The 23438-nt window shown below is 42.3% G+C and overlaps 12 protein-coding genes and 1 non-coding gene across 15 annotated transcripts; 6 read left to right on the top strand and 7 right to left on the bottom strand.

Annotated features, from left to right (window-relative positions):
• Positions 1-35: 35 nt before the first annotated feature.
• On the top strand, positions 36-1495 carry LOC145709744 (uncharacterized). Of its 2 annotated transcripts, none has more exons than XM_081787443.1 (6): positions 36-208; positions 271-413; positions 506-568; positions 610-1059; positions 1102-1260; positions 1304-1495. In XM_081787443.1, the coding sequence occupies exons 1-4, from the start codon at positions 36-38 to the stop codon at positions 789-791; spliced, it is 561 nt and encodes a 186-aa protein (XP_081643569.1). In that variant the 3' UTR covers positions 792-1059; positions 1102-1260; positions 1304-1495. The 2 variants fall into 2 exon arrangements, with proteins under 2 accessions (XP_081643569.1, XP_081643568.1); XM_081787442.1 differs by having other exon boundaries at positions 253-413.
• Positions 1496-2248: 753 nt separating this feature from the next.
• LOC145708670 (adenosylhomocysteinase-like) lies at positions 2249-3914 on the bottom strand. The gene is made up of 7 exons (XM_081786369.1): positions 3659-3914; positions 3390-3607; positions 3190-3345; positions 2968-3150; positions 2724-2921; positions 2527-2679; positions 2249-2481 (listed from the first exon to the last, which is right to left on the bottom strand). Exons 1-7 carry the CDS (start codon positions 3879-3881, stop codon positions 2299-2301), a joined length of 1314 nt encoding a protein of 437 aa, XP_081642495.1. The 5' UTR covers positions 3882-3914; the 3' UTR covers positions 2249-2298.
• Positions 3915-4507: 593 nt separating this feature from the next.
• LOC145708671 (uncharacterized) lies at positions 4508-6533 on the bottom strand. The gene is made up of 8 exons (XM_081786370.1): positions 6208-6533; positions 5672-5953; positions 5559-5626; positions 5390-5513; positions 5056-5339; positions 4896-5014; positions 4700-4852; positions 4508-4657 (listed from the first exon to the last, which is right to left on the bottom strand). Exons 1-8 carry the CDS (start codon positions 6359-6361, stop codon positions 4537-4539), a joined length of 1305 nt encoding a protein of 434 aa, XP_081642496.1. The 5' UTR covers positions 6362-6533; the 3' UTR covers positions 4508-4536.
• A 1192-nt stretch (positions 6534-7725) lies between these two features.
• Positions 7726-7888, bottom strand: LOC145710675 (U1 spliceosomal RNA). Its single transcript, XR_014135060.1, has one exon. It is a non-coding gene; the product is annotated as a U1 spliceosomal RNA (small nuclear RNA).
• Positions 7889-8294: 406 nt separating this feature from the next.
• On the top strand, positions 8295-10038 carry LOC145708678 (PHD finger protein 10-like). Its single transcript, XM_081786377.1, is given in 8 exon segments — positions 8295-8453; positions 8500-8634; positions 8677-8898; positions 8900-9068; positions 9110-9232; positions 9283-9504; positions 9551-9740; positions 9781-10038. Coding segments are annotated over 8 exon segments (1296 nt in total). The 5' UTR covers positions 8295-8354; the 3' UTR covers positions 9917-10038.
• A 4-nt stretch (positions 10039-10042) lies between these two features.
• LOC145708672 (SET domain-containing protein 4-like) lies at positions 10043-11554 on the top strand. Of its 2 annotated transcripts, none has more exons than XM_081786371.1 (4): positions 10043-10438; positions 10476-10556; positions 10654-10959; positions 11004-11554. In XM_081786371.1, exons 1-4 carry the CDS (start codon positions 10066-10068, stop codon positions 11414-11416), a joined length of 1173 nt encoding a protein of 390 aa, XP_081642497.1. In that variant the 5' UTR covers positions 10043-10065; the 3' UTR covers positions 11417-11554. The 2 variants fall into 2 exon arrangements, with proteins under 2 accessions (XP_081642497.1, XP_081642498.1); XM_081786372.1 differs by having other exon boundaries at positions 10299-10438; positions 10489-10556.
• LOC145708669 (transcription initiation factor TFIID subunit 6-like) lies at positions 11552-13396 on the top strand. The gene is given in 8 exon segments (XM_081786368.1): positions 11552-11700; positions 11782-11881; positions 11884-12084; positions 12157-12495; positions 12541-12603; positions 12644-12809; positions 12852-12974; positions 13022-13396. Coding segments are annotated over 8 exon segments (1347 nt in total). The 5' UTR covers positions 11552-11574; the 3' UTR covers positions 13251-13396.
• Positions 13397-13844: 448 nt separating this feature from the next.
• Positions 13845-15641, top strand: LOC145708668 (carbohydrate sulfotransferase 11-like). The gene is made up of 4 exons (XM_081786366.1): positions 13845-13949; positions 14012-14374; positions 14419-15334; positions 15384-15641. Exons 1-4 carry the CDS (start codon positions 13880-13882, stop codon positions 15553-15555), a joined length of 1521 nt encoding a protein of 506 aa, XP_081642492.1. The 5' UTR covers positions 13845-13879; the 3' UTR covers positions 15556-15641.
• A 124-nt stretch (positions 15642-15765) lies between these two features.
• LOC145708673 (solute carrier family 66 member 2-like) lies at positions 15766-16984 on the bottom strand. Its single transcript, XM_081786373.1, has 6 exons — positions 16811-16984; positions 16587-16769; positions 16445-16541; positions 16309-16403; positions 16145-16268; positions 15766-16101 (listed from the first exon to the last, which is right to left on the bottom strand). Exons 1-6 carry the CDS (start codon positions 16913-16915, stop codon positions 15908-15910), a joined length of 798 nt encoding a protein of 265 aa, XP_081642499.1. The 5' UTR covers positions 16916-16984; the 3' UTR covers positions 15766-15907.
• Positions 16985-17022: 38 nt separating this feature from the next.
• LOC145708677 (tRNA wybutosine-synthesizing protein 2 homolog) lies at positions 17023-18454 on the bottom strand. The gene is made up of 4 exons (XM_081786376.1): positions 17922-18454; positions 17667-17879; positions 17268-17625; positions 17023-17225 (listed from the first exon to the last, which is right to left on the bottom strand). The coding sequence occupies exons 2-4, from the start codon at positions 17772-17774 to the stop codon at positions 17023-17025; spliced, it is 669 nt and encodes a 222-aa protein (XP_081642502.1). The 5' UTR covers positions 17775-17879; positions 17922-18454.
• Positions 18342-20030, top strand: LOC145708674 (uncharacterized). Its single transcript, XM_081786374.1, has 6 exons — positions 18342-18936; positions 19002-19188; positions 19249-19297; positions 19362-19524; positions 19591-19742; positions 19838-20030. Exons 1-6 carry the CDS (start codon positions 18775-18777, stop codon positions 19890-19892), a joined length of 768 nt encoding a protein of 255 aa, XP_081642500.1. The 5' UTR covers positions 18342-18774; the 3' UTR covers positions 19893-20030.
• On the bottom strand, positions 19986-21607 carry LOC145708676 (heparan sulfate 2-O-sulfotransferase 1-like). The gene is made up of 6 exons (XM_081786375.1): positions 21435-21607; positions 20958-21360; positions 20773-20908; positions 20558-20729; positions 20431-20514; positions 19986-20387 (listed from the first exon to the last, which is right to left on the bottom strand). Exons 2-6 carry the CDS (start codon positions 21113-21115, stop codon positions 20221-20223), a joined length of 717 nt encoding a protein of 238 aa, XP_081642501.1. The 5' UTR covers positions 21116-21360; positions 21435-21607; the 3' UTR covers positions 19986-20220.
• Positions 21608-21973: 366 nt separating this feature from the next.
• LOC145709259 (uncharacterized) lies at positions 21974-22839 on the bottom strand. Its single transcript, XM_081786936.1, has 3 exons — positions 22641-22839; positions 22333-22441; positions 21974-22086 (listed from the first exon to the last, which is right to left on the bottom strand). Exons 1-3 carry the CDS (start codon positions 22767-22769, stop codon positions 21974-21976), a joined length of 351 nt encoding a protein of 116 aa, XP_081643062.1. The 5' UTR covers positions 22770-22839.
• Between the last annotated feature and the right edge of the window lie 599 nt (positions 22840-23438).

Below are 23438 nucleotides of genomic sequence, written 5' to 3'. Positions count from 1 at the left end.
GAAAAGGCATATTCAGGAGACTATTGTACTCTCGCATGGCATACCAGACACAGCACAATAATACAACAGATACCAAGTGGCGTGTAGATTTGCAATCCGTTCTTCATGAGACGAATATGCTCTCAATCTCGGCCGGTGATACAGGTGCAACGTTACTGAGTGGCGCGTCTTGTAAGAAATATAAAAAGAAGAAAGACCTTGATGACCGGTTGGTTCAATAGATTGTAGTTAAAAGAAGTGAAATGTTGAAAGGGTTGAGAAGAACTTTAGGAAGCGGCAAGAAGATAACAGAACTACCCAGCAATCCGTTCAAGATTCTGATGATGAAAAGTTGGGTAAACAGAGATCTCAAAAGCGCAGAAAGTCAAAGAAAATGATGGTTGTCGAGGTTGAGCGCATTCAGCGACATTTGTTAGGGATACAGTTAGATTGAAATCATGATTATAGTAATGAATCGATTTGCTCTCTGATATTCATTTTCTTCATTTCGCATCCCGTGAACAGTCAGAAAGCGAATCATATCACGCGGACGCTGAGATGGGCTTGAACCAAGATTTGGCGGATTCAGGTGGGATGACGTGAATCTGCTGTATTTTTACCACTGTATAGATGTCGAACCCGTATTCGAAAATATGGTTGACGTCGAGATGTGCCCTTCTGGAGAGGCCAGCTGCACAGATGACTCCTCGCCTTCTGAATCTCGCTACAAGGAACCGGATTCACGGCATTTTCCACTCTTACTTTCGTCATCGTCTGTGAAAAGCGCCCTTCAGGCGCTTAGAGTTTCCTAAAATTGTACAAAAGTTACAATTTTTATACTCGAGTTTAAAATTGAAATACTTATATAGAGACTCTCCGGGGTGAACGTCATCCGCAAATAAGAATGATGCCTGCGATGGCGACGACGAACTGAGCGACGTTGAAAGCAGCAAGAGTTTAAATGACTATCCTCCTCGTGGTGCAACTCTCAATTTGAAAAAACATGCGCCTTTGAAACACACCCAGAGTATTTCGAGCATAATGGAAACCGACACCTGGTCCCATTCTAAAGCTAACAAGGTGATCATATTTCTTGAAGCGCTCGCATAAAACAGTCATTAGTGTCCTGGTCTTGTTGCACGCTCGATCCGTAATCGAGCGAACAACCGTCGACGACAACGAGTAAAAACTATTCCATCTTATGACCCTAATGTCCCTTCGGATGAAGGGCCCGATCCAAATGATTTAGACCACCTTCTATCTATTCCTCATATTTTTACGGTATTTTTTGCAAAAACTCGCACTTGTTTAAATACATTTTAAGAAAAAGGTTGAAACCTTGAGAGAACAGGTTTCTCTAAAGCTCGAAAACAATAATTCAATGGCGAATTCATGATGAAGATTCCGACTCTGGTACTTATTTCCGTTTAGCGCTCGTTCTATGTACATTATTCTGTTGCTGCCTCTCACAGATACGAGAATACACATTCAACTTATTTCAATTCATTTAAAATAACATGAATGTTACCTTATCCGGCGTGCTCGTCCGATGAAGTTTCAACTTTAGCGTTAATTTTTGCAGGATCGCTATTTGAATCTATTGCAGGGAAATATTCGTCCCGAACAGATTTAGGAAGTTGTTTTTAAAATATTGTTATTGATGCCTTTGTTTTTCAATGAGCAGATGTAAAAGGCCGGCTTTTTCGCTGATATATTTTGAAGTAAAGAGAGTTTCAAACTTTTAAATTGAAAAAAATGTACAATCTTGCTACTAACGCAGATGTTGCCGAGCCGTACTATTTCAACCGAAGTCATAGAGGAATGCGTTTTTACCGAGCACTACTAAACTTTATAAAATAAGTAAAAATATGAATTTATATCATGATTGAAAACTCTGAAAGTATATGACGAAGAAACAGGTGGATTGCCCCTACCCAGAACAAGAAAAACGAACAATAACGTGGCGACAGAACCACGCTGCTGTAGTTTCTGGAGCTTCTTTCGTGGGACCATCATTTGGTCATTAATCGTGCTCCTTCTCTTCATGATGATTTGTGTCTATGATCACATGTTTGCAAAGCCACGGTTTTTCATTAGGTTTCTACTGTTAAAACCAACCAATTTAGATTCGAAGATGCTCTATGGCTTCTCGAGAAAGCAAAACGAACATAGAATCTTGGAGCACTGTTTTCTCCAATAAAAAATCATTTGCACTGGGTTTGAATTCCTTCACACCTGCAAACGCACTCAATAAAATAGAGACTGTTGATTAGTTGTCAGTTATTTAGACTTATATTTGCAGGAAACAAGGACAGCGAATTAATATCGGTAGTGTTCTGGTTTGTAAGGGCCTTCAGATGGAATACCAAGGTACTCGCTCTGATCACCAGATAGTTTTGTGAGCACAGCAGAGACACCACCCAGATGAGCGGCAGCCACCTTCTCATCCAATTTCTTCGGCAGGATGTAGACTTGTCCTCGGTTGTACTTGTTGTTTTCACGCTAAGACATAGACGTTAGAAATATGATTGAATGGAAGTCCCATACTTCTTGCCAGAGCTCGATCTGCGCGAGAGTCTGGTTAGCGAAAGAGTTAGACATAACAAAAGAAGGATGACCAGTACCGCAACCGAGGTTCACAAGTCGACCTGACGCGAGCAAGATAATATGTCGACCGTTGGAGAGGGTGTATCTGTCGACCTATGACAAAAATGCAACCATTTTCAATGATCATTCTGAAATACCTGTGGCTTCACTGTGTCCTTTTCGGTGCAGTTAGCTTCGAGCCATGCAGTGTCGATCTCACAGTCAAAGTGGCCAATGTTGCAAACAATGGCGTCTTCTTTGAATGCAAGGAAATGCTCAGCAGTGACGATATCTTTGCAACCAGTCGTGGTGACTACCAAGTTAGCGAGGTGAGCGCAATTGTCCATAGTATCGACCTTTATTGTAAAACTGGTAATCGTTATTTCAATGATGAAAATTTACCTGGAAGCCTTCCATAGTAGCTTGGAGAGCATTGATAGGATCAATCTCTGTGACAATGACTCTGCAGCCAAAAGCTTTCAAAGACTGGGCGGAACCTTTTCCAACATCACCGTAACCAGCAACAATGGCGCATTTACCCGCCAACATGACGTCAGTAGCTCGCTTGATTCCGTCAACGAGTGACTTAACAGATATTAATTTGGGTTAGTTTCTCGATTGTACCTCTCGGCAACCGTAAAGGTTATCGAATTTACTCTTCGTGACGGAATCGTTAACGTTGATGGCAGCGAGGCCGAGGTTGCCGGTCTTAACTCGCTTGTAGAGGTTGTGGACTCCAGTAGTGGTCTCTTCAGAGACACCGTAGATTCCGGGGAGGAGCTAAATCAGTTTTAAGTTATCAGGCTTTTTTGACAATAACTTACGTCAGGGTATTTGTCGTGGATAAGATTAGTGAGATCTCCACCATCGTCAAGGATCATGTTAAGTGGCTGTCCGTCTGGCCAGTAGACAGTCTGTTCAATGCACCAAAGGTACTCTTCCTCGGTTTCTCCCTTCCAGGCGAAGACCGGGATATCAGCTTTAGCCATGGCAGCGGCAGCTTGATCCTGAGTAGAAAAGATGTTGCAAGAAGACCATCGGACTTAAAAATTTTTGATTAGACGGCTTTCTATCACTCAGAATATCGTCATACCTTCAGCACCAAGAGCGGTGAGAGTTTCGATAAGAACAGCAGTCTGAATGGTCATGTGGAGGCAACCAGCGATTCTAGCGCCCTTGAGTGGCTTGGACTCGCCGTACTCAGCTCGAAGAGCCATCAGACCAGGCATCTCGTTCTCTGCAATGACGATTTCTTTTCGTCCCCATTCCCAGAGACTGATGTCGGCAACCTTGTAATCAGTTTTTGCTTCAGGCATTCTAAAATCAAAATTACACGTAAACGGTTCAGCTTTTGAGCAATTTCTCTCGCAGATTTTCGCGTATTTGTGCGATTGGAACCGGTCTCTGATGCTATCTCACACCTATGCCGTCTCAAATAAGAAGCAGCCGGGAAGGGCATGGGGTTCGCCCACCTGAAACCGCCCGTTTTTATGAGATGGGCCGGGTCCCGAACAGAGTGGGCCGAAACTTCAAGAAAGGTTCTACAAGGTTCACTCGCGGTGCAAGATTACGACATTTCCTAGTGAACAATTTATTGGAGCGTTTTATTGTCTTCAATATTTCGCCGTAAACAACTCGTTCCTAATAAGTACACTAAGTGTACCAATAAACAGCTAAATTCTCATAAAGCTGGGACAAATGAAAGCCACAAATTTCTTCTTCAGCAGTGCAAATTATGTTACTCTCCACCATTATAGACTGTAACTCAAAGCGATCTTTTGGAAAAAACAAACCGGACCAAATGCATTTGCATCACTTTAGTGATCCTTCTGCTAACAACAACGACTCTTCTGGTACAAAGATGCCTAAGAAAAACTCAAAACCTACTGAATGCTTTCATTTTTACTCGATCCTCTCTGCAAGTCATAAAGTTCAATTCACTCGTTTGATTTTTTATTATAAACAAACTCTTCATGCAAAGGTTGAAAATACTATTCCGCCGGCATCGGCGGACAGAAGAGATGTGTCTTCGATTTGCAGCATGCTTTTTACTTCGCCACGATGAGCTCTTGTTTTACTTTGAATCGAACCGCTAAAATACGAATCAACTTTTGTTTCTGGGAAGATATCTTACCTTTCTGCGTCTACGATATAGATTTTCCCCTCGATAGTTCCAATTAGAACCATGCATCTTTGGCCATCTTGAAAGATAATTTCGGATGAGGTAAAATATGTTGATACTTTTGTTTCCCAAACTGGCTCGCTTTTCATTTGGAGGAGATTGCTTCTAATAGGAGACTTTTATGTACTATTCGACATGACAAATATACCTAGCAACTGAGTTTTTCATGACGATAATAATTTCACCAGAAGAGAGAACGTGGAAGGATGTTAAGGCAGATGCAATAGAAAACGAATGCATAAGAGTGAGAGTTGAGAGCTTCGTCACCTAAGATTCCTTATATTTGAAAGCGTATGATACGGTCAAACCTTGATTGAAAAGTCTTTTCCACCAGAGACAATTATAGCATCCTGCATATCAAAAGCGAAATGCACGGACACTTTTAAAACTTCATCTTTGTGAATTTTCTTCTTCATTTTAATAGCCTTATCTTCGTAATTATAAATAATGATGTTTCCGTCCCCATCTCCAACAACGATGACTTCTCCGTTATTTTCGTTTGCTCTATCGACCCATCTTGAAGCACAAGTCAGTGGATGCTTTGATAGCTTCTGTTCAAATTTGGGTTCTTCCATACTCCGTGATGCGCAATCTGAATATGTTTGAATCAATAGTTTCCTGTAATTTGCTATCAGTAATTACCTGTAAAGTCGAGAACCTTCAAATAGCCATTTGAACAGAATATGAGAAGCTGATTATTGAGAGGAATAAATGCATTTGTATCTGCTTTTCCGATGGAGACAACTCCTTCTGGTTCGATATTTATCTGAGTACAAATGCTCGTTGCGATTGACTTTTAGTTAATTGATACCTTTGACGATTCCCAAATACGAACACATCCTTTGCTCCCAGATATAATTCTATCATTGAGCTTGACAACTAAAAATAAAAGATGCACAAAAACTTGTCATTTTTATTTTTCACCTAGAGTTGCTGGCCACTTCGAAATTGTTCGCGTAAGGGGATTAAACAATTTCCATCTTTGGAAGCGTCGAGCGTGTTTCATGAAAAAGTCTTTTGCGATCATGTTTTCATCGTACACTGGCATAGGGAAAGATGCGTTTTTGATCTGGGATTTCCATAAGTCTTTGTCTTCCACCAAATTCTTCCATGCTTTCGAAACCATGCCCGCATTGAGTAGGCACTGCGGACCAAGATACTCCAGTATCTTCTTCGATACATCTTCAGGCAGCTGAGAGAAGAAATCTAAGAGATTATATGTTCGATCCTACTTCAAGTAGCAGTTGATACACTGCTTTCAATTTTGGCAAATTTCGGAAACTTGCTGATGGAGGCATTTATGCATCGATCGCTACTGTAACCGATAGCTGAGGCCACAAAAAGCTAGTATTTATTCAACTGAATATTATTCAAACTCCTTGAGGTGATTGACGAGGCGTCGTCTTCCGGATAGTGGAACAAAAACGAAACACAATTTGCACGGTTTGCTATTTACTTACCAATAAATTTTCGCGTTGCTAAGAAGACAGACACGAAGTAGCAAAGGCGGCAATCGAGAATATCTGAAAGGCGCGAAAGTGTCGATAGTTTCCCACAGTCGCTCATGGCGCTGAACATTTTCGTGAATTTCGCGGTATTGGAAGCTCGCTGCATTGAGGATTTCTTTCGATGAGATTTTTTCGCGCTGGTTGTTTCGATTCGAGCTCGTTTATTCTCAAGTTTGCTGATTCGATGTGCTTGAACGTCGAGTTCATTTTGCAAAAACTGGAAAAGGTGACGATCACTACCATCGCTCAAGTATGCCGACTTTTCTCGGAACTGGTTGTACTTTTTTCGGATCCTTGAATAAATTATCGCTTTTTTAATTTTATCTTTTATTCAGCCGCGCTAACAATAACGTATCAAACTCATGTTTCCCAGGCCGTTTTCATAGACCCGTTCCCTTTCGCTGCACTATGGGATCTTCAAGCCAGATAGCTTTTGCACGGGTGTAATTTGTGGAGAGACTGACAAACGAGTCTCCATACTTTCTTCGATAGCGAAGGACGTGGTCTTTCGAGTTAAACGGGTGGTAGATGGAGTAAAGGATTTCAATCATGTTCTTGTCCGCCACCTCAAGAAACATCTATTGCCGAGCTATAACAGATTCTTTCGGAGCTGAATAGATGATATAGAGCTAAAATGTAAGCCCGAAACTTGACAGCTCTCCACTGTTCCATGAAGGACCATGTTCTGATTCTTTGGTCATAAGAGTTACAACTGACGCTCTAATCACTGAACAAATAGTGCTGTCTTAACCTTTACACCGCTACTAATCCAGCGAAGATCAGTGACGGTGGCATTCTCAGTCTAACACGATTTTTGACCAAGCAAGTTCCTAAGAGTTGAGCAAATAAGTTCTTCGTGTTCATGATCCATCTCTCTTTTAAGAAAATTTATACAGGCGCGGTATCTCCAAGGGCTGTGGTTTCCTATTAACAAAACTAGTTTGCTTCAATGCGTTCTCTTATTGTTTGGCTTGGTCCAAGTTCATTCATCAGCGAAGTTCTGATCTGACAAAAAGCAACTCTTCTGCGCGTTTTCAAGTTTACTTTGTTCAGATTGAAAAAAGACAGGGAAGACCAGCAGAAACCGCGAGGCGGCAGGCGCGAGCGAGAGTTCTGCTATCGCCGGAAATGTCTTCAGTGGACTACTCCTCTTCTGTATTCACAGATATCCACTACTTCGGTTTCCCTCTCCTGCAAGGTTGAAGAAAAATTGAAAGTGGTAGTCTTCTATGTTTTCCTGCCCTAATACCTTTTCGAAGAGCACACTAAAAGCCAGAATTTTGCTTGCCAAATACTATCAATTTTCTTCAAATTTATATTATTGATCAGTTGGTAAACTAAGGATTCTTGAGGCAGATTTCTGAGACCTCAGCCCTGTGAAAATGATGAGCCGGTGGAGAGCCCTTTTGAGGAACCTGCAACTAAAGCTGCAGATGCAAATTTGTCCCGTGAGGGAAATTTCGAGTTTGGAAGGGGTTCGCGCGAACGCAGAACCCCACTATCAGAAATTGTGACGGACACTCCACCGATTTGGCAAAGAGATACAGGTCAGCCGCGCCGGTGTGCAATGGTACGGCCTCGCCATAAGGGAACCCCCTACTTGATCGAGGTTACCCTCCGCCCAGGTAAGTATGAATTGCTCGGTCGCTCGATTAGGTCGGTGCTCAACGGCGCCCGCTCTCATTATGGTTTTTAGATGCTCCACGACAGCGACTCTATTCTCCGCTTTTTTTCCGCTTCTTATAGAAATCTCAAACAAAATTCGGGGTTTCCTCCCAATCATCATGATGGGCGAACTAGAATTTAGTTTAAAAATTGGACGAACTTAGGTCTTCTTAGGAGGCTAGTTAGGATTAGTTTATTACAAAAATATCTTGAATATATTTTCGTATAACAGCAAATATATGATAGACGTTTCGGATAATGAAGTAAATTAGGAAGAAAACGTTCCAGCGAGGAAAAGACGAAAAGGGCGGTGGAGTACGCGGGGTAAAACGCAGTGAGTCATCGCGCGCGGGCAATTGGCCGAGGCGCATTTTTCTTTCTTTCTGTCTCGCTCTCAATCCAAATCTCGCGAATAAAAAAGGCGAGTTTTTCGCATGTCTGCTCTGAGAAGGTCAATCGCCAACGCCAACAATGATGTTATTAATACGCAGTACTACACGCAAAAGTTGAATGAGTACGAGTGGCCTCCAGATGTGAGTCTAGAAATTTCTCAATCATTTTGAATAAAGCGTGGTTCAGTCTGGATACAAATTCGTGCTCACTGAGCAACTGCTCGCCTTTTTGGACTTTTCGGGGAATTTCAAGCGCAAGTATCCCACAGTGCAGACTAGGAAGCTGGACCAAATGGAGATCAAGCATCTCTTCGCGCTCGAGGTAGAACTGAAACACCATTCGCGCTAGAATTGCTCTGTTTAGTATCTGAACGAGGCGCAGTACTCGATCGGAGTTTCGGCTATGCTCATGGGTGACGCGCTCGACTTGATGAAGGACGAGTTCCCGAGCAAACATGAAGAGTACATCCGATACAAAATGAAAGACCAGCACAAAACAATGATCGTGGAGATCCCGGCGGAGGAAATGCCGGCCCAGCTAAAAGGCGACGAAATCGGTCGCTTCCTTCAACAAAATGCTCAATCAAATGCGAAAGGAGTCCTGCCAATCCTACTACGAGCCGAACACGAACCGACTTCACTTGCCTCTTCGACAATTCAAGAAACTAAAAGACTGGCAGACAAGAAAGTCACCTTATCCCGTCCCGGTTCTCTCTGGACAGTATCACAACGACTTCAAGACCTACTCGCCGCAGCGTAAGTTACTTTTTTCTGGCGCTCTTAGAGGAATCATTCAGAACTGCGTAAGCTTCCCCTCAGCTCCTGCCTCGAAGTCTTGCCAGTTGAAGGAAATGAATTGGCACTGACAGTTTTTGACGACGATGAGCTGAGAGTGGACCCGATGGAGGAGCTCGTCTCAGGTAATTTGGCGCTTTGTTGACGAAAAATGCAATACTAAAAATGTCTCCAGAGGACGAGAGCGAGATAGCCGCAAAAGAAGAAGAAACAGAGGAGGTGAAGGAAGAAGAAGAAAAAGCGGGGACAATCGAAGAATCAGAAAACGCAAAGGAGAATGATGTCGAGGAACACGAAGAGGACAAGGAGTCGTCTGCATCAGGTGTCTCTGACGATGTCTGTTGCACTTGCCGCGAAAAGTACAATCCAGAAGGCGACAAATTTGCCCGATGCACAGGTATTGTTCAAGCTTTGCTGCAAAAATGCTCATTTTCTTCCCCAAGTTTGCGATCGTTCTTCGCACTCGGCCTGCTTGGGTCTCACTGATGATCAACATGAAGTTATACAGACCTACTCGTGGGCCTGCATAGAGTGCAAAACGTGTACCGTTTGTGCGCAGAGCAGAAACGAGGAACAAATATTGTTTTGCGACCGCTGCGATAGAGGCTTCCACACTTTTTGCGTCGCTCTTCGGTAAGAAACGTTTTTGAAAGTGTGTGGAGTTTATTTTCAGACGGCTGCCGAAAGACGAAATTTGGATTTGCCGCTTCTGCTTCAAGGACGACCCGGGCTACTCAGAGCGTAAAGGTGGCAAGCGCATGAGAGAGCGTCGCAAAAAGAAGGCGCTCCGCGAATTCATGGATCCTTGAGCCATTTTAGATTTTTGTACTTCCAAATTTCCAATGTTTGCTATTTCACTGCTGCCACGTCTCATTTTCATGAAAATTAAAAACGAGTCTATTGCATGTCTATCATACACACTTACGAAACATGAGCGTCACATCTTTTGCGATTCAGAATGGCAAATCAACTGAAAGAGCGTCTAAAGAACGAATGGAAGAACGATGAGCGTCTGAGAATCAATCATCTCGAAGTTGAGAACTTTCAGACGACTGGGAGGGGCTTGAAGACAAATGCAACCCTTAGTGAAGGCGATGAAATCATTTCACTTCCGATAGAAACGATTCTGACAGGGAAGAAATTGTGTGATCAGATTGAAGAGCTGAACAAGCAGCGCTTAGAATTGAAACTCTCGAATGAGTGGGTTCTTGTCTTTTACTTGGCCTTCTACTGCGAAGACCACTATCCGGAATACTTTAACAGCTTGCCGAAAGAGTTCCCAAACTATTTTCTCTACTGGACTGAGAGCGACTTTCGCCAAGTATGCCAAGGTTCGTTGTCGAGCTTCAGCCCAGTTACACCTAAAAGATCAAAATTTAAGGCCAAAAGTGATGAAGAGAAAGGCCACCGTCGAAAAAATTATTCAAAAGCTCGCGAATGACGCTGAATCTGCCGTTGTCATGGATCAAAAGTTTATTTCCTTTTGGATTTACTTTGGATGACTTTACTTGTCCTTTTTGTAACATATAAGCCAGCTTTTGACCACTGAAAGAAGCACTGAGACTGGCTTTCGCGCAACTGAATACGAGGACGATCTATTTGAGAGGTCCGCACTGGACTCCTGAGATTGAACAGCACGTCGACAGTAAGTGGGATACAACTTTGAACTGGGGACTCGCCCCGCTTCTCGACCATTTCAATCATTCCTTGGAAGCTAACACCGAAACATGTTACTACGACGATCGGCTGACGATTCGAACATTGAGTCCGATCGGCGAGAACAAGCAACTGTTTATATCTTACGGCAATCACTCGGACTCATTCTTGTTGTCGGAATACGGGTTCATTCTAGGTTAGCAGTGGCGGTTCTTTTCGGCAGTTTTTATTGATAATTAGGGAACGAAAATCCATACAACTTGGTAGAAATACCGACAACTACGGTGTTGGAAGAGCGAATGCTACCGATCGCAAAGGGTAATGGATTCGAAACTGGCTACGCCATCAGCCTCTCCGGCTGTTCGTGGAGTCTTCTTCGTGCACAGTTTTTACGATATTGGTCTCTTTGTAACCGAAACGAGCCATTTCCTCTGGACACAGTGTATTCTCAGTTCGAAGACTGGCCCGCCAGAGATCGAAGTATTATTTTCTCTCATCTCGAAATGTTCGTGAAGTCACTGGAGAGTAACTATCACTCCTTCATCAAAACTGTCAAAAATCCCATTCTCAAGCAGTTCTACCACAATCAGTTGGGGATTTTGAAAGACTTCAGAAGCACTTATATTGACAAGCAAATTATGGCTGAAATATAGCTTTTGAATGGATAAATAGAATAGTCGCCATGTACTCTAATGGCAGCTATTTATTGTGAATGTAAAAAGAATGCTTAATCACTGTCATGGCCAGTTCTCCTGTGTTCCTATTGAAGAAGTGATAGGACTAGCAATTTAATTGAGCGCGTATTGTTTAGATGGAGACCGATGAAAACTCTATAGGTGTCCAGACAATCAAATTGTTCGGTGAATCGGTGGGGATTACGTCTATCCCAGAAGATGCGGCAAGGCACGTGGCGGAAAATTTAAAGTTCCACCTCAAGGTAAAGAAGGTATCTTATTCTTAATGATATGTCTAATAAAAGCGCCGTATTTGGCCAGACTAGCGTTAAAATTCTCTTCAGAGAATAATACAAGACTCGGCGAAATTCATGCGCAAATCGAAAAGATCTCGGCTTGGCCCGAAAGATATCGACTCTGCCCTGAAAGCGAGGAGGATAGAACCCTCTATGGGTTTACGTGTACAGACTACTTGCCGTGGAGGTTCGCCTCTGGGGGTGGACGTGAACTTCACTTCAACGAAGACAGAGAGATTGATCTCGTCAAATTTCTCGACAACTCGATATCAAAGATACCAGCGCCAGTCAAAATCCGTGCGCATTGGTTAGTTATCGACGGGGTCCAGCCAAACATTCCAGAAAATCCAGGTAAGGCAAATCGCTCCTTACTATAGTAAGGATTTCTATAGACTATAGTCGATTTCTTATGCTTTTTTAAAGCTCCTGCCAAGAAGCCGCCTCATGATCTTTCGGCAAAGAAACTACCAGAAGATCTTGGAAAAGAAGACAAAGGAAAAGACAAAAAGAATGAGAAGAAAGCAGGCGACAAGGGGCAGACCCAAGCGCTGGAGCAAAAGCCATTGATGCGCCACGAACTCTCGATAGAACAGATGAAGTACTATCAAGAGATAACGCAGGCTGCAGTTGGCAGAAACGAAGAAATACGCAAAGAAGCTTTGAATTCGCTGGCCGAAGATACAGGCATTCATGCAATGTTACCTCGCTTCACGAATTTCATTTCTGAAGGAATCAAATGCAATATAAACGAAAATAATCTAGGTAGGCGACCTATTCTTCTGATTTCACGCTTCATCCCAATTTTAGCACTAATTATCTACCTCATGCGTATGGTTAAAGCTCTTCTTGACAACCCTACGCTGTCACTAGGTAAGCGATCTTCGTCAGACATCGAAAAAGGTTCTTTTAGATATGTATCTTCACGAAATTATTCCTGTCGTTATTTCATGCGTTGTATCGAGACAATTATGCCAGAGAATTGGCGAAAACCACTGGGCACTGAGGCAGTACGCTGCACGAGTTCTCGCTCAAATCTCGAAAAACTTCACTACTACTACATCGATGCTTCAGACTAGGTAAACAGTTTCTGTTTGGCAATTTTTTTTAATTCCGTATAGAATTGTGCAATCATTGCAGAAACCTTTGGATCGAAGGGACGCAGCACTTGCACAACTTTACGGCTCGATTGTGGGTTTATCCGAGTTAGGCTCAGATGTCACTAGAAAAATCATTATTCCAAGGTAAGCTCCTAGTTTTTTGATGTTTTTTTAACGCCTTTTTCGAATAGATTACCTAAAATATCCGAAAGAATTGAAAATCTCCAAAACGACTTACAATCCGACCCAATTCACTCAGATGGACTCGAACACATTTTGGACCAACTGCGAAAAAGAATATGCCCGGAAATCAACCAAAACCAAGAACTTATTCAATTGGACGAAATGATTCACGAATTCGGGCCTTACCTCGGCAACAAAATGTATAGGAAACTAATGGGCTCATCGGACATGAGATGACAATTGCCTCCAACCGATCTTATCGGCTTCCACCCTCCGCAACAAGTTCTTAAACAACTTCTTCTGAAATTAGACCTAAAACGCCACCTTTCCACTTTTCGTCACCGACGACAAACTTCGTTAACTTCTGTACAATACAATAAAGATATCCTTTTTTATAAAAAAACTCGCTTGGCTGGTAATTGAGCAAATGATCAGCCATTGATTGACTATTTTGCTGGCTTTCAGTCAGTTTTATTGCATCATTAGTTACCTCACAATTGTTATCGTGGATGGTGTTTTATGGTTGAAGATAGTTCGTCAAGTAAGAGAAAAACTTTTGCGTATTCTTGAATTATGCAAAGTTCTCAAAAACAATGGAGCATCTGCATGCTAAGTATGAACTACTGTAGCCGGAATGACAGTCGTTTGAATCAGTAGATGATGTTTTTAAAGAGATAAATTTAATAAAGTAGTAGTTTAATTTCCTGTATCGTTGCAAGCAAGGGGGCTTTAGCTTATTCATTTTAAAAAAGGGATGGAAGTGCTGCGGGATATTTTGCCCTGGGGGAATCGCAAGTGCGCTTCTCTCTCACTATATGATAACAGAAAAACTTAAGGTTGTAGGGCTAGAAACTAGATGATTAACAATGAGAGATACCACCTCCTATGAAACACAGTCTCTACTGAATGGCGAGGATATCATATTATCGATAAATGGTACTAAAAGTGAATACTTTATCCAGTGAACACTTCTTATCAGCAAGGTAAAATATTTTTAGAAGCGCGACCAAGCTCCTTTCAGAAGAAATACATCGCATTAGTTATCTTCATTCTGATCACAGGAGCTATTCTCTACGGCCAGTCGGAAGCGGAAATCGAGTCCATCTCAGAAATTAACTATCAAAATGTCGTGGAAGACTTGGATGTGGGGAAGCTTTCCAAAACGGATAGGAAATCCCTTCTGGCAAAACTATTAGAAGAAGATCCAGATCTTCAGCAAATCGAGACTTGGGGCGAGGAATTCGAGGACGCTATCGAAGACCAAGAAACCTTCAATGAAGAGGTTCTCGAAGAAGAAGTCGAAGACGAAACTGAACTCACGAAAGAGCAGATGGAAGACAAGGACATTGACCTAGCACTAGGTGAGAAATAAATAAACTCAAAAGTTACGCTATAGCTGTCTAAGACATTTCCCCTGAAGAAGTCGCGAATCGCTTCAAATTACGAAAACGAATCTACGATGAAGAATGCGGGCTTACTGACGCGTCTGGGCCGATCACAATTGAGAACTTGAATTTCACGCTTTCCTCCGTTACACAAGTATTCTACGATGACAAGTACAAGGTAATTATGTGCGCTGCTCCGAAAGCAGCCACGACGAATTGGCAAAAGATGATGGCCGTGCTCAAATACGACGGGATCTACGATACAGACCACTTCAAGAAATCGAATGTGTACAACCAGTTGCCCCGATTCTCCCAGCTAGCCACGGAGCATGGCGAAGAGGAGGGAAAAAGACTCGCGCTCGAAAAGCTCAACGACCCGCAATACACCAAGTTCATGAACGCACGGCATCCCTTTTCTCGGCTAGTCTCGGCTTGGCGGGACAAGTTCCCGAAGAATCGAAAGACTGGCGGCGAAACTTACTGGTTCCGAAAGTATGGAAGCTTCATCTCTACAAAGTTTGAGCAGGATTATTACGAGAAACCTGAGGAATACTACATTTCATTCCCAGCCTTTGCTGATTATGTCGCCTGGATAGGCAATCGGCAACGCTTCGATCACCACTGGAAGACCTTCAATTACCATTGCCGGCCATGTCAATTACGCTTCGACTTCATCACAAAGGCGGAAACAAGCTCTCAAGACTCCAAGTTTATAATTAACCAGGCTAATATATCACACATTCCGCATATTCAGCTGCCAGGAAAGGAACCAAAAAAACAGTTATTTATTAGCGAGTTGAAACCAAATTTTCCGATTCCTCCAAAAGAAATGTACGACAGCAGCCCGCTTCATTCCCACAAACCAGAAGATTACTTCGTTCAGGTCAGCCACGTGACAGTCGAGCGGCTGCATCACGCTTACAGAGAAGACTTTAGGTATATTTTTATCCGTGAGGATGTTTCTATTTATTCATTTCATTACTAGAATATTTGGCTATTCGACGAGCTCCTTCGAAAACGCCGCCCATGGAAAGGTCCCTGAAATCTTCACACGCCGAAGACGACGAGGACTTTCCCGCTTTGACGAAAAGTACCATTCATATTTACTCAGAAAGCTTTACGCCGAGCACAAACGAAATCACAGACTCTGGCAATAACCAACTCTCGCGCCTTTCTACCAATCAATCACCTATGCCAATTGCACTGTACGCAACTGCCACTTCGCTTGATCTTCATGTTTTAGAATTCGAACAATTAATGTTTATAAATGTCGGAAATGATCAAAAGAATCCCTCCCGAGTTTGATTCTTGAAGTTATAAATATATATTATTTTACAGAAAAGACAGAATAAGTATTGCAGTTTGAATTGGTTCGTTCAGGAAGAAATTAGCAAGAAATCTAACAGAAATAATGACTTCCTTGAATAAGGATATTTGGAAAGAAAAGGGCAGGCTTTTTCAAATATTTAGCAGCGCAATATTTGATAAGTATTAAGGTTCATTTTGGCTCTATGCAGCCAGGCGCGGCTTGGAGTACGAAATCGTGTATTTGGGAATACTGTAGTACCAGACTTGAGCGAGAATAGACAAGTCGACCCCGATTTGAATTAGACCGCAAATCCAAAACTGCGGCGGCGCCGAATTAAGGACAAAGTACATCGTCTTGAAACAGTCCCCAGATGTCCACATTAACACCATATGTACTGAAAGGAAACTTAGGCAGGAATAGCTATTTAAGAAACTCACCAGACATGCCCAATGTGGATTTATTCTGGTAATTTTTGAGGAATTGGGGAGCCCCTATCATCGCCTCAATGAAGACTGCTAGAAATCCTAGCGTTTCCACGTACCAAGCGAAGCCTAGAAATAGCTACAAAGCATAAGAAAACAGATGTAAGATTCTAACTAACCCAAGTTACGTAAGAAAGAGTGAGCCAGATCGATAGAATACACTGCATAAAGTCTGAGAATCGTGACCACCGCCAGAAGTATCGCATGTCGAAGTCTTCAAGTCATATTTGACGTGTGAATAGACGCTCTTACTACCTAAGAAATGATGCTCCTTCGCTGCCGTTTCTTGCTTTGACCTGACGCGGACGCAGAGCTCGACCATCGCGATCATCGCCACGACCATTATGAAACTCTGAAGAAATACTTCTCATCGAGAACTCTAGTGCCGACTTTTTACCTGCGCCAGAAGAGGCAGCTCGAAATGCTTGCCGAACCAGAAGAGAATTCGCAAAGAGTTTGCCATCAACAGCACGAAACAGACCATAGGAGAGAAGCCATCAGTGTTGCCCGATCGAGCAATAGTTCTATACTGCGGAATGTATGGAACAACGCCTCCGAAGACCATCGCTCCTGCAGAGATCTTAACAGAACGTCAACTCCCGAGGTTGTGAAACGACGTACCCATTGAACGAGGAACAGCACAACAACTTTGGCCGCTTCGATGAAGTCCTTGTGTGCTTCCACATCCTCCAAGATCATTTCTTCGACATGTTTAACATCGACCATCTTTGCCCACGCTTCGTCAAGTCCGTTCGAGGCCCAAGTTTTCTGCCCAGTTAGACAAAATTTATATTCATTCTGAATAGTGCATTTTTAAGCATTAGTTTCTCGCGCTACTTCCAAATGATTTCAAGATCGAAAACGTAGTGATAGACATGTGGAGCGTAAGATTTCACTTTTGAAGAGTTGACGAGGACGATTTGAGCAACGTCACTTCGTTTTCCGATCAAAGATATTGCAAATAAATTCGCCAGTTGCAGCAGCCCACTATTCTCAGACTCACAACTCTCACGTCCGTCGGTTATCTTCAAATCCTCTGAAAGAGATTTTAACAACGGAACAGTTTTTTTTGTGAAACCTATTTTATCCGAGCGACGGACTTCTTCAAGGCAGTCACTGGTAATAAGCTTCGTGTCCGCCCTTGTTCCCTTTTGCCCACAATCCTCAGTAAAGTTGTGATGGATATGAATCCAGCTTGTTCTCGCCTTCGCAAACAGATCCAAAGTCTTCTCATTGATCATAAAGCAGGAGCAGGGTATCAAGCCCAAAAATATTCTGTTCGCATTGAGTCCCTTCACATTTCGACAATCGTCCGTCCGAATTTCGAATATTTCTTTATTTAGTTTGTTCAAAGAAATATTTCGTTCTAGCGCAGCAGTGGCGTTTGGATTCCGATCGACGCAGATTATTTTTGCTGGATTTTGATGCTTCGCCATCTTCGAAAATCTGTAAACTTTCATTGAGCGTTTTAACGCACCTGTAATACCCAGTAGCCAATGCCGCAGAAGAGATCGAGAATCACTTCCCCGTCGACTTGAAGTTTGGAAAAACGGATCTTTTCGGAGATGTTCCCTCTGGAGAACATGTTCGTCGTCAGATTGTATTCGTAACTGATGCCGTTTTCTTTCTGGAGCACCCACGGATCATCCCCACAAAGGAGCGTCGCTCCGGGGGTACGCACAGCATCGTCCTTCAATCAAACGTAAAAAGGCGGAGTCATTTCTAAACGAACCGTGATGATCTGCTGCTGTGCCACTCGATTCACCTTGTAGTGCGTTTTGATTTTTTCTTCCAAAGTGGTGAAAATCGTAAAACCAAAAAATTACTTAATAAATATTCAATGAGCAAGTTTCGCCATTCCCGAGCTCTTCCGCGGTGAATTCTCTGCCAGCCGGGAGAAGAATCATGTCGCCAAACTTCTGCCACCTCTTTGGAAGGCCAGCCCTCGGAAGAATCAAATGCTGGTTCATTTCTCTTTTCCTTTTTCGGAAAAAGTCGCGAACTTTGCACCGCTAAATCTCCCAAGCGCGTTGATTCGCCTAGACCGCGCCACAGGGCAATTTTCTCCATTCACGCATCCAAACACGCAGTAACATTCGTAAACTCGTAATTACTGCAGTAAACAAAGAGATTTCTATAGTTTTGCAGGGTCGATTGAATCGGGTTGAAATACTGGTAAGAAAGAGACGTTGCGTTTGAGTTGATTTCAATGTCAAGTGGACTTGGGATCAGTTTATTCGAGAGCTTCATCAAAATGTCACATCTCTTCGCTGCTCTTTATTTGGAAATCTGAATAAATCTCGCGCTCGTTCACCTCGCTCCCAGGGATGTACTTGCCGGCGGCGCGTTTCTGAATAGGCTTCGAAATTGAACGAGGGCGCTTTCGCTTTACTATTCTTATTTTTGCTTTGAAGAGGCACTCGCTCGGGCTATTGTCGATTCTGCTTGTATTTCCGCGCTGTTTTCGAAGTGAAGGTGATTTTTTTCGAGAATCACCCCTTGTGTTTGTTTTGTTTTGGCTTGGACGGGCAGTTTCCTGGAACTGCTTTTGCGGGCGAGAGAAAAAAACGAAATCCGAGTTTAGAATGCCTTTTGGTTGCTGCTTCTCGGCTAAGAATGCCATCGAGCCAGAGGAGACTCCAAGATTTTCGAAGAAGATTGAAGAAAATCTCTCCACGCAAAGTCCCCTTGTTTCTGCTCGTTCAGAATCGACCAAGGTTTACTCCGCTGTCTCCAAAGCCTCCAAGGTAACATTTTTTAATGATTGTTTCTCGGGCAACGCAAGAAGTGCTTGATTGACTTAAATAAATAGGTGTCGAGCAAGGACTCCGGGTGCCCCCAAGAGAGCGTCGCCGGAGACGTCTCAGACGACGAATCCGTCACTCAGATCATCACGGAAGACTTCGGCGACGAAATGACCAGAGCGCAGATCGAAAACGCTTCTCGGCCGGAGACGCCGGACTTCTGCATCGCCGGCAGAAAAGTCGACGAAACAGCAAGTAAGTGTTTCCAAAAATTCCTCCATCTGCACGTATTTTTTTCTAAGACTAATTTTATAGCTAAAACTGTCCGAATGGGAAAAGTTCTTGAACAACTCGAGCAAGAAAGGCAAGGTTTAGAAATTGAACAAAAATGACCTTTTTTCGGTGTTCTTCGATAAAACCTGAATGAGACAAATCAAGGAGCCAAAAGTGACAAGCACAGCTTTCTCCTACACGATTGGGGACAACTCTCCTGTTCGCCTTCCTTCCAAGCTCCCACCAATTCAAAAGAAGCCGATCAAGAACCTCGAAGATATCGAAAAAGAGAAGGAGGCTGCAGCCAAACGAAGAGAGGTACGTTTAAATGATGAAAATAAACGTGGATTGCTCAACTGACCTCAGTCCTTATAATTTCTTCAGGAACAATTCCGTCTCAAGCGTGAAAAAACTCTGATGATGGAAGAACGCAGACAAATCGTTCTTGAGAGAAAGAAGACTCACGCTGACTTGAGCAAAATGAAGGACGAAGAAGAAAGCTCTGAGCAGTCTTCCGACGAACCAGTTATTGAAAGGCAAGGCATTTATTTTCGGGTTGCTTTAGAAAACAGTATTCTGAATACTCGTTGTTGATTTCCAAAAAAAACGACTTAGCAAAATGCTCGTTCAGAAAAATCCACGATGAAGACGAAATCATCCCATCTCTCAATGAAGAATCTTCATAGAAGATCGCTGCTCGTTTCAAGATCTCACTAGGACTAGTTCTATCTTTGTATTTATTTCGACTCGATTTTGAAGTGTGCCCAGATAACATACAGTTCAAATGACTCGTATTTTTATATTTAACCCAATAAATTTTATTTTTTATATTTTCCTGCAAACTTGTCAATTCTGAGATAATTGAAACGTTTGTATTTGAAGAACATTTTATTGTCTTTATAATATTTGTGATAGGCATATTTATATTGGTTATTATATACTAACTGTGCAATGGAAAGAACACTACACTAACTTGAGTGAAGCATAGTTGCAAAATTTCATAGTAAAGGGTCTCTAGAGCTCGATTCCATGGAACTTGAGCCTCCGGTAGAAAATTGCCTTGCAGAGGTTGTAAAGATCCATTTCGTAGCGGAGGAGTCCTTTCTCAAGTGCTAATCGTGTTTGGTTGGAGAAGCCAGCGTTATGCGCCGTCTTGGAAGATTCTCGTTTGCTTAGCACCTCTGAAGGGATGTGTGATTATTTAAAACAAACATATTCTCTTACGTTCGCTTTGAGATGCTGCTCTTGCCCCGCGGAAAAACTCGGGAAGCATCTTGTCGAATAAGTCCAACGTTTCGTTAAAATGCTCTAGTGATAGTTATTTTCCGTTACAAGCTCAACATTAAGAAACCTAAGACGCCGATCATGTAGTAATCCTTGAGAATGTTTTGTTTGGCCTTTTCGGTGGCTCTTGAAGTCTTTTGCCAGTCGGTTCTCTTCACTTCCCCAGCATCGTGTTCCATGCCATCGCCTTCTTTTGTCCCACAAGCGGCGTCAGTGCCACAGAAATACTGCACCATCACCTTGTAGGTCACAGTTAGACAGATTTAGTAATTAAACTTGAACCTGTAGCGATTCAATGCACTCTTCTGATCCATTAGCAACGCACTCATCCAGAGTCTGGTCTTTTTCTTGGTCGTTTTTCCACGTTTGTCGGCGAGCTCCAGAACTCAGTCCCCAGCCGAAACGATTAAAGTAGTATCTTAAAGAAGCTTCTATTGGACTAGTAGTCGGAAAGGATAATGACTTACCTAGAAGCGAATCGAGTAATTGGATCGCGAACGACATTAATGAAAGTGGCTTTCTCCAGACCCAGCTCGGTCATGTTAAGCCAGTGATGATGTTTGAGGAACAAGTATTTTGAGTTGGGATTAGCCGCCCGCTTCTCAATTAAATGCTCTTTCACCATTTTGATTCCGTTAGCTCCGTCATCAGCACCAGCTGAGCAATCGTCCGAGATACAAAGCCGTTGGTGATCGAGGATAAAGTTATTTTCCTTCGACAAAACGCTTTAGAAGCATTTTTAAAAGCAAATTTCTTCAAAATTAGATGTTTGCTTTTGAAAATCTCTCCTTAGGATGTGTTTCATCGTAGTTGATCCGGATTTAGGCATTTTGTTGTGGAAGACAAAGTTGGTCGAAATGGGAGGAGAATCTTTTAATAACGAGTTAAAAAAAATTATTTTTTTTTGTTTTGAGAAGCTCAAATGTGATATTTCCAACACGTGCCTAGTGGAGGGAGCTGTCCCAGAGCGCGTCCGTAGTTCTGATCTAATTTTGCCTTCTCGGCCGCGAAATCCGCCGATGCCGCGTAATTACTAGCATCGTTGCTTTTAGGCTCAACCGGCGACGCAATTTCAGACGCAACAGTTGTTTCAATGTTTGATGCAGCGACATGGAGAGCCTCTTTAATCGAGATTGAATACATGCTTTTTTATGGAATTTGTCGACCGCTAACGTGCCTCCCACGCGGTCGCTTTACGGCGTGTTTTTTCTCTCCTTACACGAATTAAAGATTTATCTTAAATCGAGTAAGGCAATAAGGAATTCAACGATTTTCGGGAGTAGAACTTGTTAAAGTGAGTTGACTTAATTTTCCCTTAATTTTCTGCGCTTAATTTTTCTTGAAGATTGAAAATTTTTAGACTATTTAATCTAACCCCTTGCGCACGTACTTGATAAGAATCATTTAATATCTGGGCAATAGTGGGCGACCGCGAGTGAAATTCTGTTTGCGGTTGAATAATATTCTTTGCCGATCGCAAAATTCAGATCTTTCCTGCACTCTGGAATTTGAGCTTGCTGCTTTCCGTTGCTAGCGGCTCGCTTCGTTCGACAATCACGGCGTTTTGAGGTGGCGACATGTAGATAAACAGCATAGCTAATCAAAAAGTCGGGAACTGTTAATGATAGACATTTCAATGAAGTTCTTCCGGAGTTTCGTTTTATTTTAATTGATGTTCGTGTAATTATGTTGCATAAATAGTGAGTCAGTTTACTCAAAATTAGGTGGATAAAGTTTAGTCCATTATCCCAATCAAACCGGGCAAATTAATTGAGCTACGATTATTCGAGCTACTATACAAAGCAAGTTACTTCTAACTTGTAAATTTTATCATGAAAATACCTGGAATCCAGCCATATTGCAGAATACCGCGGATTAAGCGGCCGAACAAACTGGCGAAGCGGGGATGAAAGGAAATCGTACACATTTTGCAGTTAAACTGCGCTGCTGCCTGAATTCTCTGTCAGATCATACTTCTGATTTCTGAGATGTAAAAAAATTCGTGAGCGTCTTAATAAGAGAAAACGCAATTAGCTTGACAAGATTTTCGAAATAAGTGCGTTCTACAAAGTGGCAGAATTTTCAATTCCGTTTCTCTTTTTTGTAATTATTAGTAATTTAGAACTATTAGCTTGTCGATGGATTTTTACCATGCGTTTGTCGCTACCTTCTTTTGAAAATTTTTCTTGTATTTGCGTTGAATTTGGGAATGCTCTCGAATCTCTTATCTCGTCGGTTATTGAATATCTCTTTCTGTTTTGCTCACGTTCATATGTCATAAACACCACATGTGATTAATAAATAAGGATGAATTTCTTTTATTATTTTTCGTTTTTTGCTCGCTAGCGGCGGAGTACCGGCTTCACGAAAAAAAAAGAACGAGGATGGTGGCGCGGCGCTGTACTCGAGCGCTAGATTTTTTTCAGAGCCTGGGTTCCGTGCACGACGCTTTACCATGGCATTCGTCTTGTTGAGCAGCGACTCGAATATATTTACGTTTAAAACAAGATCACAATAGTATGCCTTTAGGCTCGCACTAAAACTATTAATGTCCGATACCAACAACTTCTAAATCTCTACCGCTGACCGAGCCTTTTTCCAAATGTAAAAAGAAAGCAAAAATACTGAATTGGCTAAGAAGGCATATAGACTATATGATATAGTCCAAATACTGTAGGTTAAGATTGTTAAGCTACAGTATTTAAAGTACTGTTTTTCTATATTGTTGTTTGTGGCCCCAATAAAATGACTGAAGTAAAAATAACGAGTGTTTTTTATGCTTTTGCTTCGCCAGATTATTCATGTAAATTAGTAGCTTACTGGAAAATTTTTGCAAAAATGCGATTAACCGCCCGATTTTTGAATGTTGGTGTTTTTTGTTTTACTCGGCTATTTAAAAAAAAAACAAAAGTGCTGACAAACTGAAGAGCCCTAAGGGTGTCGGAATT

The sequence above is a fragment of the Oikopleura dioica genome, chromosome XSR, assembly GCF_907165135.1.
Source record: "Oikopleura dioica chromosome XSR, OKI2018_I68_1.0, whole genome shotgun sequence".
Lineage (NCBI taxonomy): Eukaryota > Metazoa > Chordata > Appendicularia > Copelata > Oikopleuridae > Oikopleura > Oikopleura dioica.
This window is presented reverse-complemented; position numbering and strand designations above follow the sequence as displayed.

What these genes read in the sequence shown, in the direction of transcription:
- LOC145709744 (XM_081787442.1), top strand. Translation starts at nt 36, where the DNA reads ATGGCATACCAGACACAGCACAATAATACAACAGATACCAAGTGGCGT. An exon ending in AAGAAAGACCTTGATGACCG is followed by an intron (nt 209 to 252) that starts GTTGGTTCAATA and finishes AAATGTTGAAAG; the next exon opens with GGTTGAGAAGAACTTTAGGA. An exon ending in GCGCATTCAGCGACATTTGT is followed by an intron (nt 414 to 505) that starts TAGGGATACAGT and finishes CCCGTGAACAGT; the next exon opens with CAGAAAGCGAATCATATCAC.
- LOC145708670 (XM_081786369.1), bottom strand. Translation starts at nt 3,881, where the DNA reads ATGCCTGAAGCAAAAACTGATTACAAGGTTGCCGACATCAGTCTCTGG. An exon ending in CACCGCTCTTGGTGCTGAAG is followed by an intron (nt 3,608 to 3,658) that starts GTATGACGATAT and finishes AAAATTTTTAAG; the next exon opens with TCCGATGGTCTTCTTGCAAC. An exon ending in ACCTTTACGGTTGCCGAGAG is followed by an intron (nt 3,151 to 3,189) that starts GTACAATCGAGA and finishes ATATCTGTTAAG; the next exon opens with TCACTCGTTGACGGAATCAA.
- LOC145708671 (XM_081786370.1), bottom strand. Translation starts at nt 6,361, where the DNA reads ATGCAGCGAGCTTCCAATACCGCGAAATTCACGAAAATGTTCAGCGCC. An exon ending in GAAGTGGCCAGCAACTCTAG is followed by an intron (nt 5,627 to 5,671) that starts GTGAAAAATAAA and finishes TTTTATTTTTAG; the next exon opens with TTGTCAAGCTCAATGATAGA. An exon ending in ATGAAAAACTCAGTTGCTAG is followed by an intron (nt 4,853 to 4,895) that starts GTATATTTGTCA and finishes GTCTCCTATTAG; the next exon opens with AAGCAATCTCCTCCAAATGA.
- LOC145708672 (XM_081786371.1), top strand. Translation starts at nt 10,066, where the DNA reads ATGGCAAATCAACTGAAAGAGCGTCTAAAGAACGAATGGAAGAACGAT. An exon ending in CTTTCGCCAAGTATGCCAAG is followed by an intron (nt 10,439 to 10,475) that starts GTTCGTTGTCGA and finishes TACACCTAAAAG; the next exon opens with ATCAAAATTTAAGGCCAAAA. An exon ending in GGAATACGGGTTCATTCTAG is followed by an intron (nt 10,960 to 11,003) that starts GTTAGCAGTGGC and finishes ATTGATAATTAG; the next exon opens with GGAACGAAAATCCATACAAC.
- LOC145708668 (XM_081786366.1), top strand. Translation starts at nt 13,880, where the DNA reads ATGAGAGATACCACCTCCTATGAAACACAGTCTCTACTGAATGGCGAG. An exon ending in TATCATATTATCGATAAATG is followed by an intron (nt 13,950 to 14,011) that starts GTACTAAAAGTG and finishes AAATATTTTTAG; the next exon opens with AAGCGCGACCAAGCTCCTTT. An exon ending in GCTTACAGAGAAGACTTTAG is followed by an intron (nt 15,335 to 15,383) that starts GTATATTTTTAT and finishes TTTCATTACTAG; the next exon opens with AATATTTGGCTATTCGACGA.
- LOC145708673 (XM_081786373.1), bottom strand. Translation starts at nt 16,915, where the DNA reads ATGGTCGATGTTAAACATGTCGAAGAAATGATCTTGGAGGATGTGGAA. An exon ending in TGCTGTTCCTCGTTCAATGG is followed by an intron (nt 16,770 to 16,810) that starts GTACGTCGTTTC and finishes CGTTCTGTTAAG; the next exon opens with ATCTCTGCAGGAGCGATGGT. An exon ending in GAAGGAGCATCATTTCTTAG is followed by an intron (nt 16,404 to 16,444) that starts GTAGTAAGAGCG and finishes TATGACTTGAAG; the next exon opens with ACTTCGACATGCGATACTTC.
- LOC145708677 (XM_081786376.1), bottom strand. Translation starts at nt 17,774, where the DNA reads ATGTTCTCCAGAGGGAACATCTCCGAAAAGATCCGTTTTTCCAAACTT. An exon ending in TTGGCTACTGGGTATTACAG is followed by an intron (nt 17,626 to 17,666) that starts GTGCGTTAAAAC and finishes AGATTTTCGAAG; the next exon opens with ATGGCGAAGCATCAAAATCC. An exon ending in CCGTCGCTCGGATAAAATAG is followed by an intron (nt 17,226 to 17,267) that starts GTTTCACAAAAA and finishes AATCTCTTTCAG; the next exon opens with AGGATTTGAAGATAACCGAC.
- LOC145708674 (XM_081786374.1), top strand. Translation starts at nt 18,775, where the DNA reads ATGCCTTTTGGTTGCTGCTTCTCGGCTAAGAATGCCATCGAGCCAGAG. An exon ending in GAACAACTCGAGCAAGAAAG is followed by an intron (nt 19,298 to 19,361) that starts GCAAGGTTTAGA and finishes AACCTGAATGAG; the next exon opens with ACAAATCAAGGAGCCAAAAG. An exon ending in CTGCAGCCAAACGAAGAGAG is followed by an intron (nt 19,525 to 19,590) that starts GTACGTTTAAAT and finishes TAATTTCTTCAG; the next exon opens with GAACAATTCCGTCTCAAGCG.
- LOC145708676 (XM_081786375.1), bottom strand. Translation starts at nt 21,115, where the DNA reads ATGGTGAAAGAGCATTTAATTGAGAAGCGGGCGGCTAATCCCAACTCA. An exon ending in ATTACTCGATTCGCTTCTAG is followed by an intron (nt 20,909 to 20,957) that starts GTAAGTCATTAT and finishes AGCTTCTTTAAG; the next exon opens with ATACTACTTTAATCGTTTCG. An exon ending in AGCAGCATCTCAAAGCGAAC is followed by an intron (nt 20,388 to 20,430) that starts GTAAGAGAATAT and finishes ACATCCCTTCAG; the next exon opens with AGGTGCTAAGCAAACGAGAA.
- LOC145709259 (XM_081786936.1), bottom strand. Translation starts at nt 22,769, where the DNA reads ATGACATATGAACGTGAGCAAAACAGAAAGAGATATTCAATAACCGAC. An exon ending in AAGGTAGCGACAAACGCATG is followed by an intron (nt 22,442 to 22,640) that starts GTAAAAATCCAT and finishes CAGAGAATTCAG; the next exon opens with GCAGCAGCGCAGTTTAACTG. An exon ending in GCAATATGGCTGGATTCCAG is followed by an intron (nt 22,087 to 22,332) that starts GTATTTTCATGA and finishes CTTTTTGATTAG; the next exon opens with CTATGCTGTTTATCTACATG.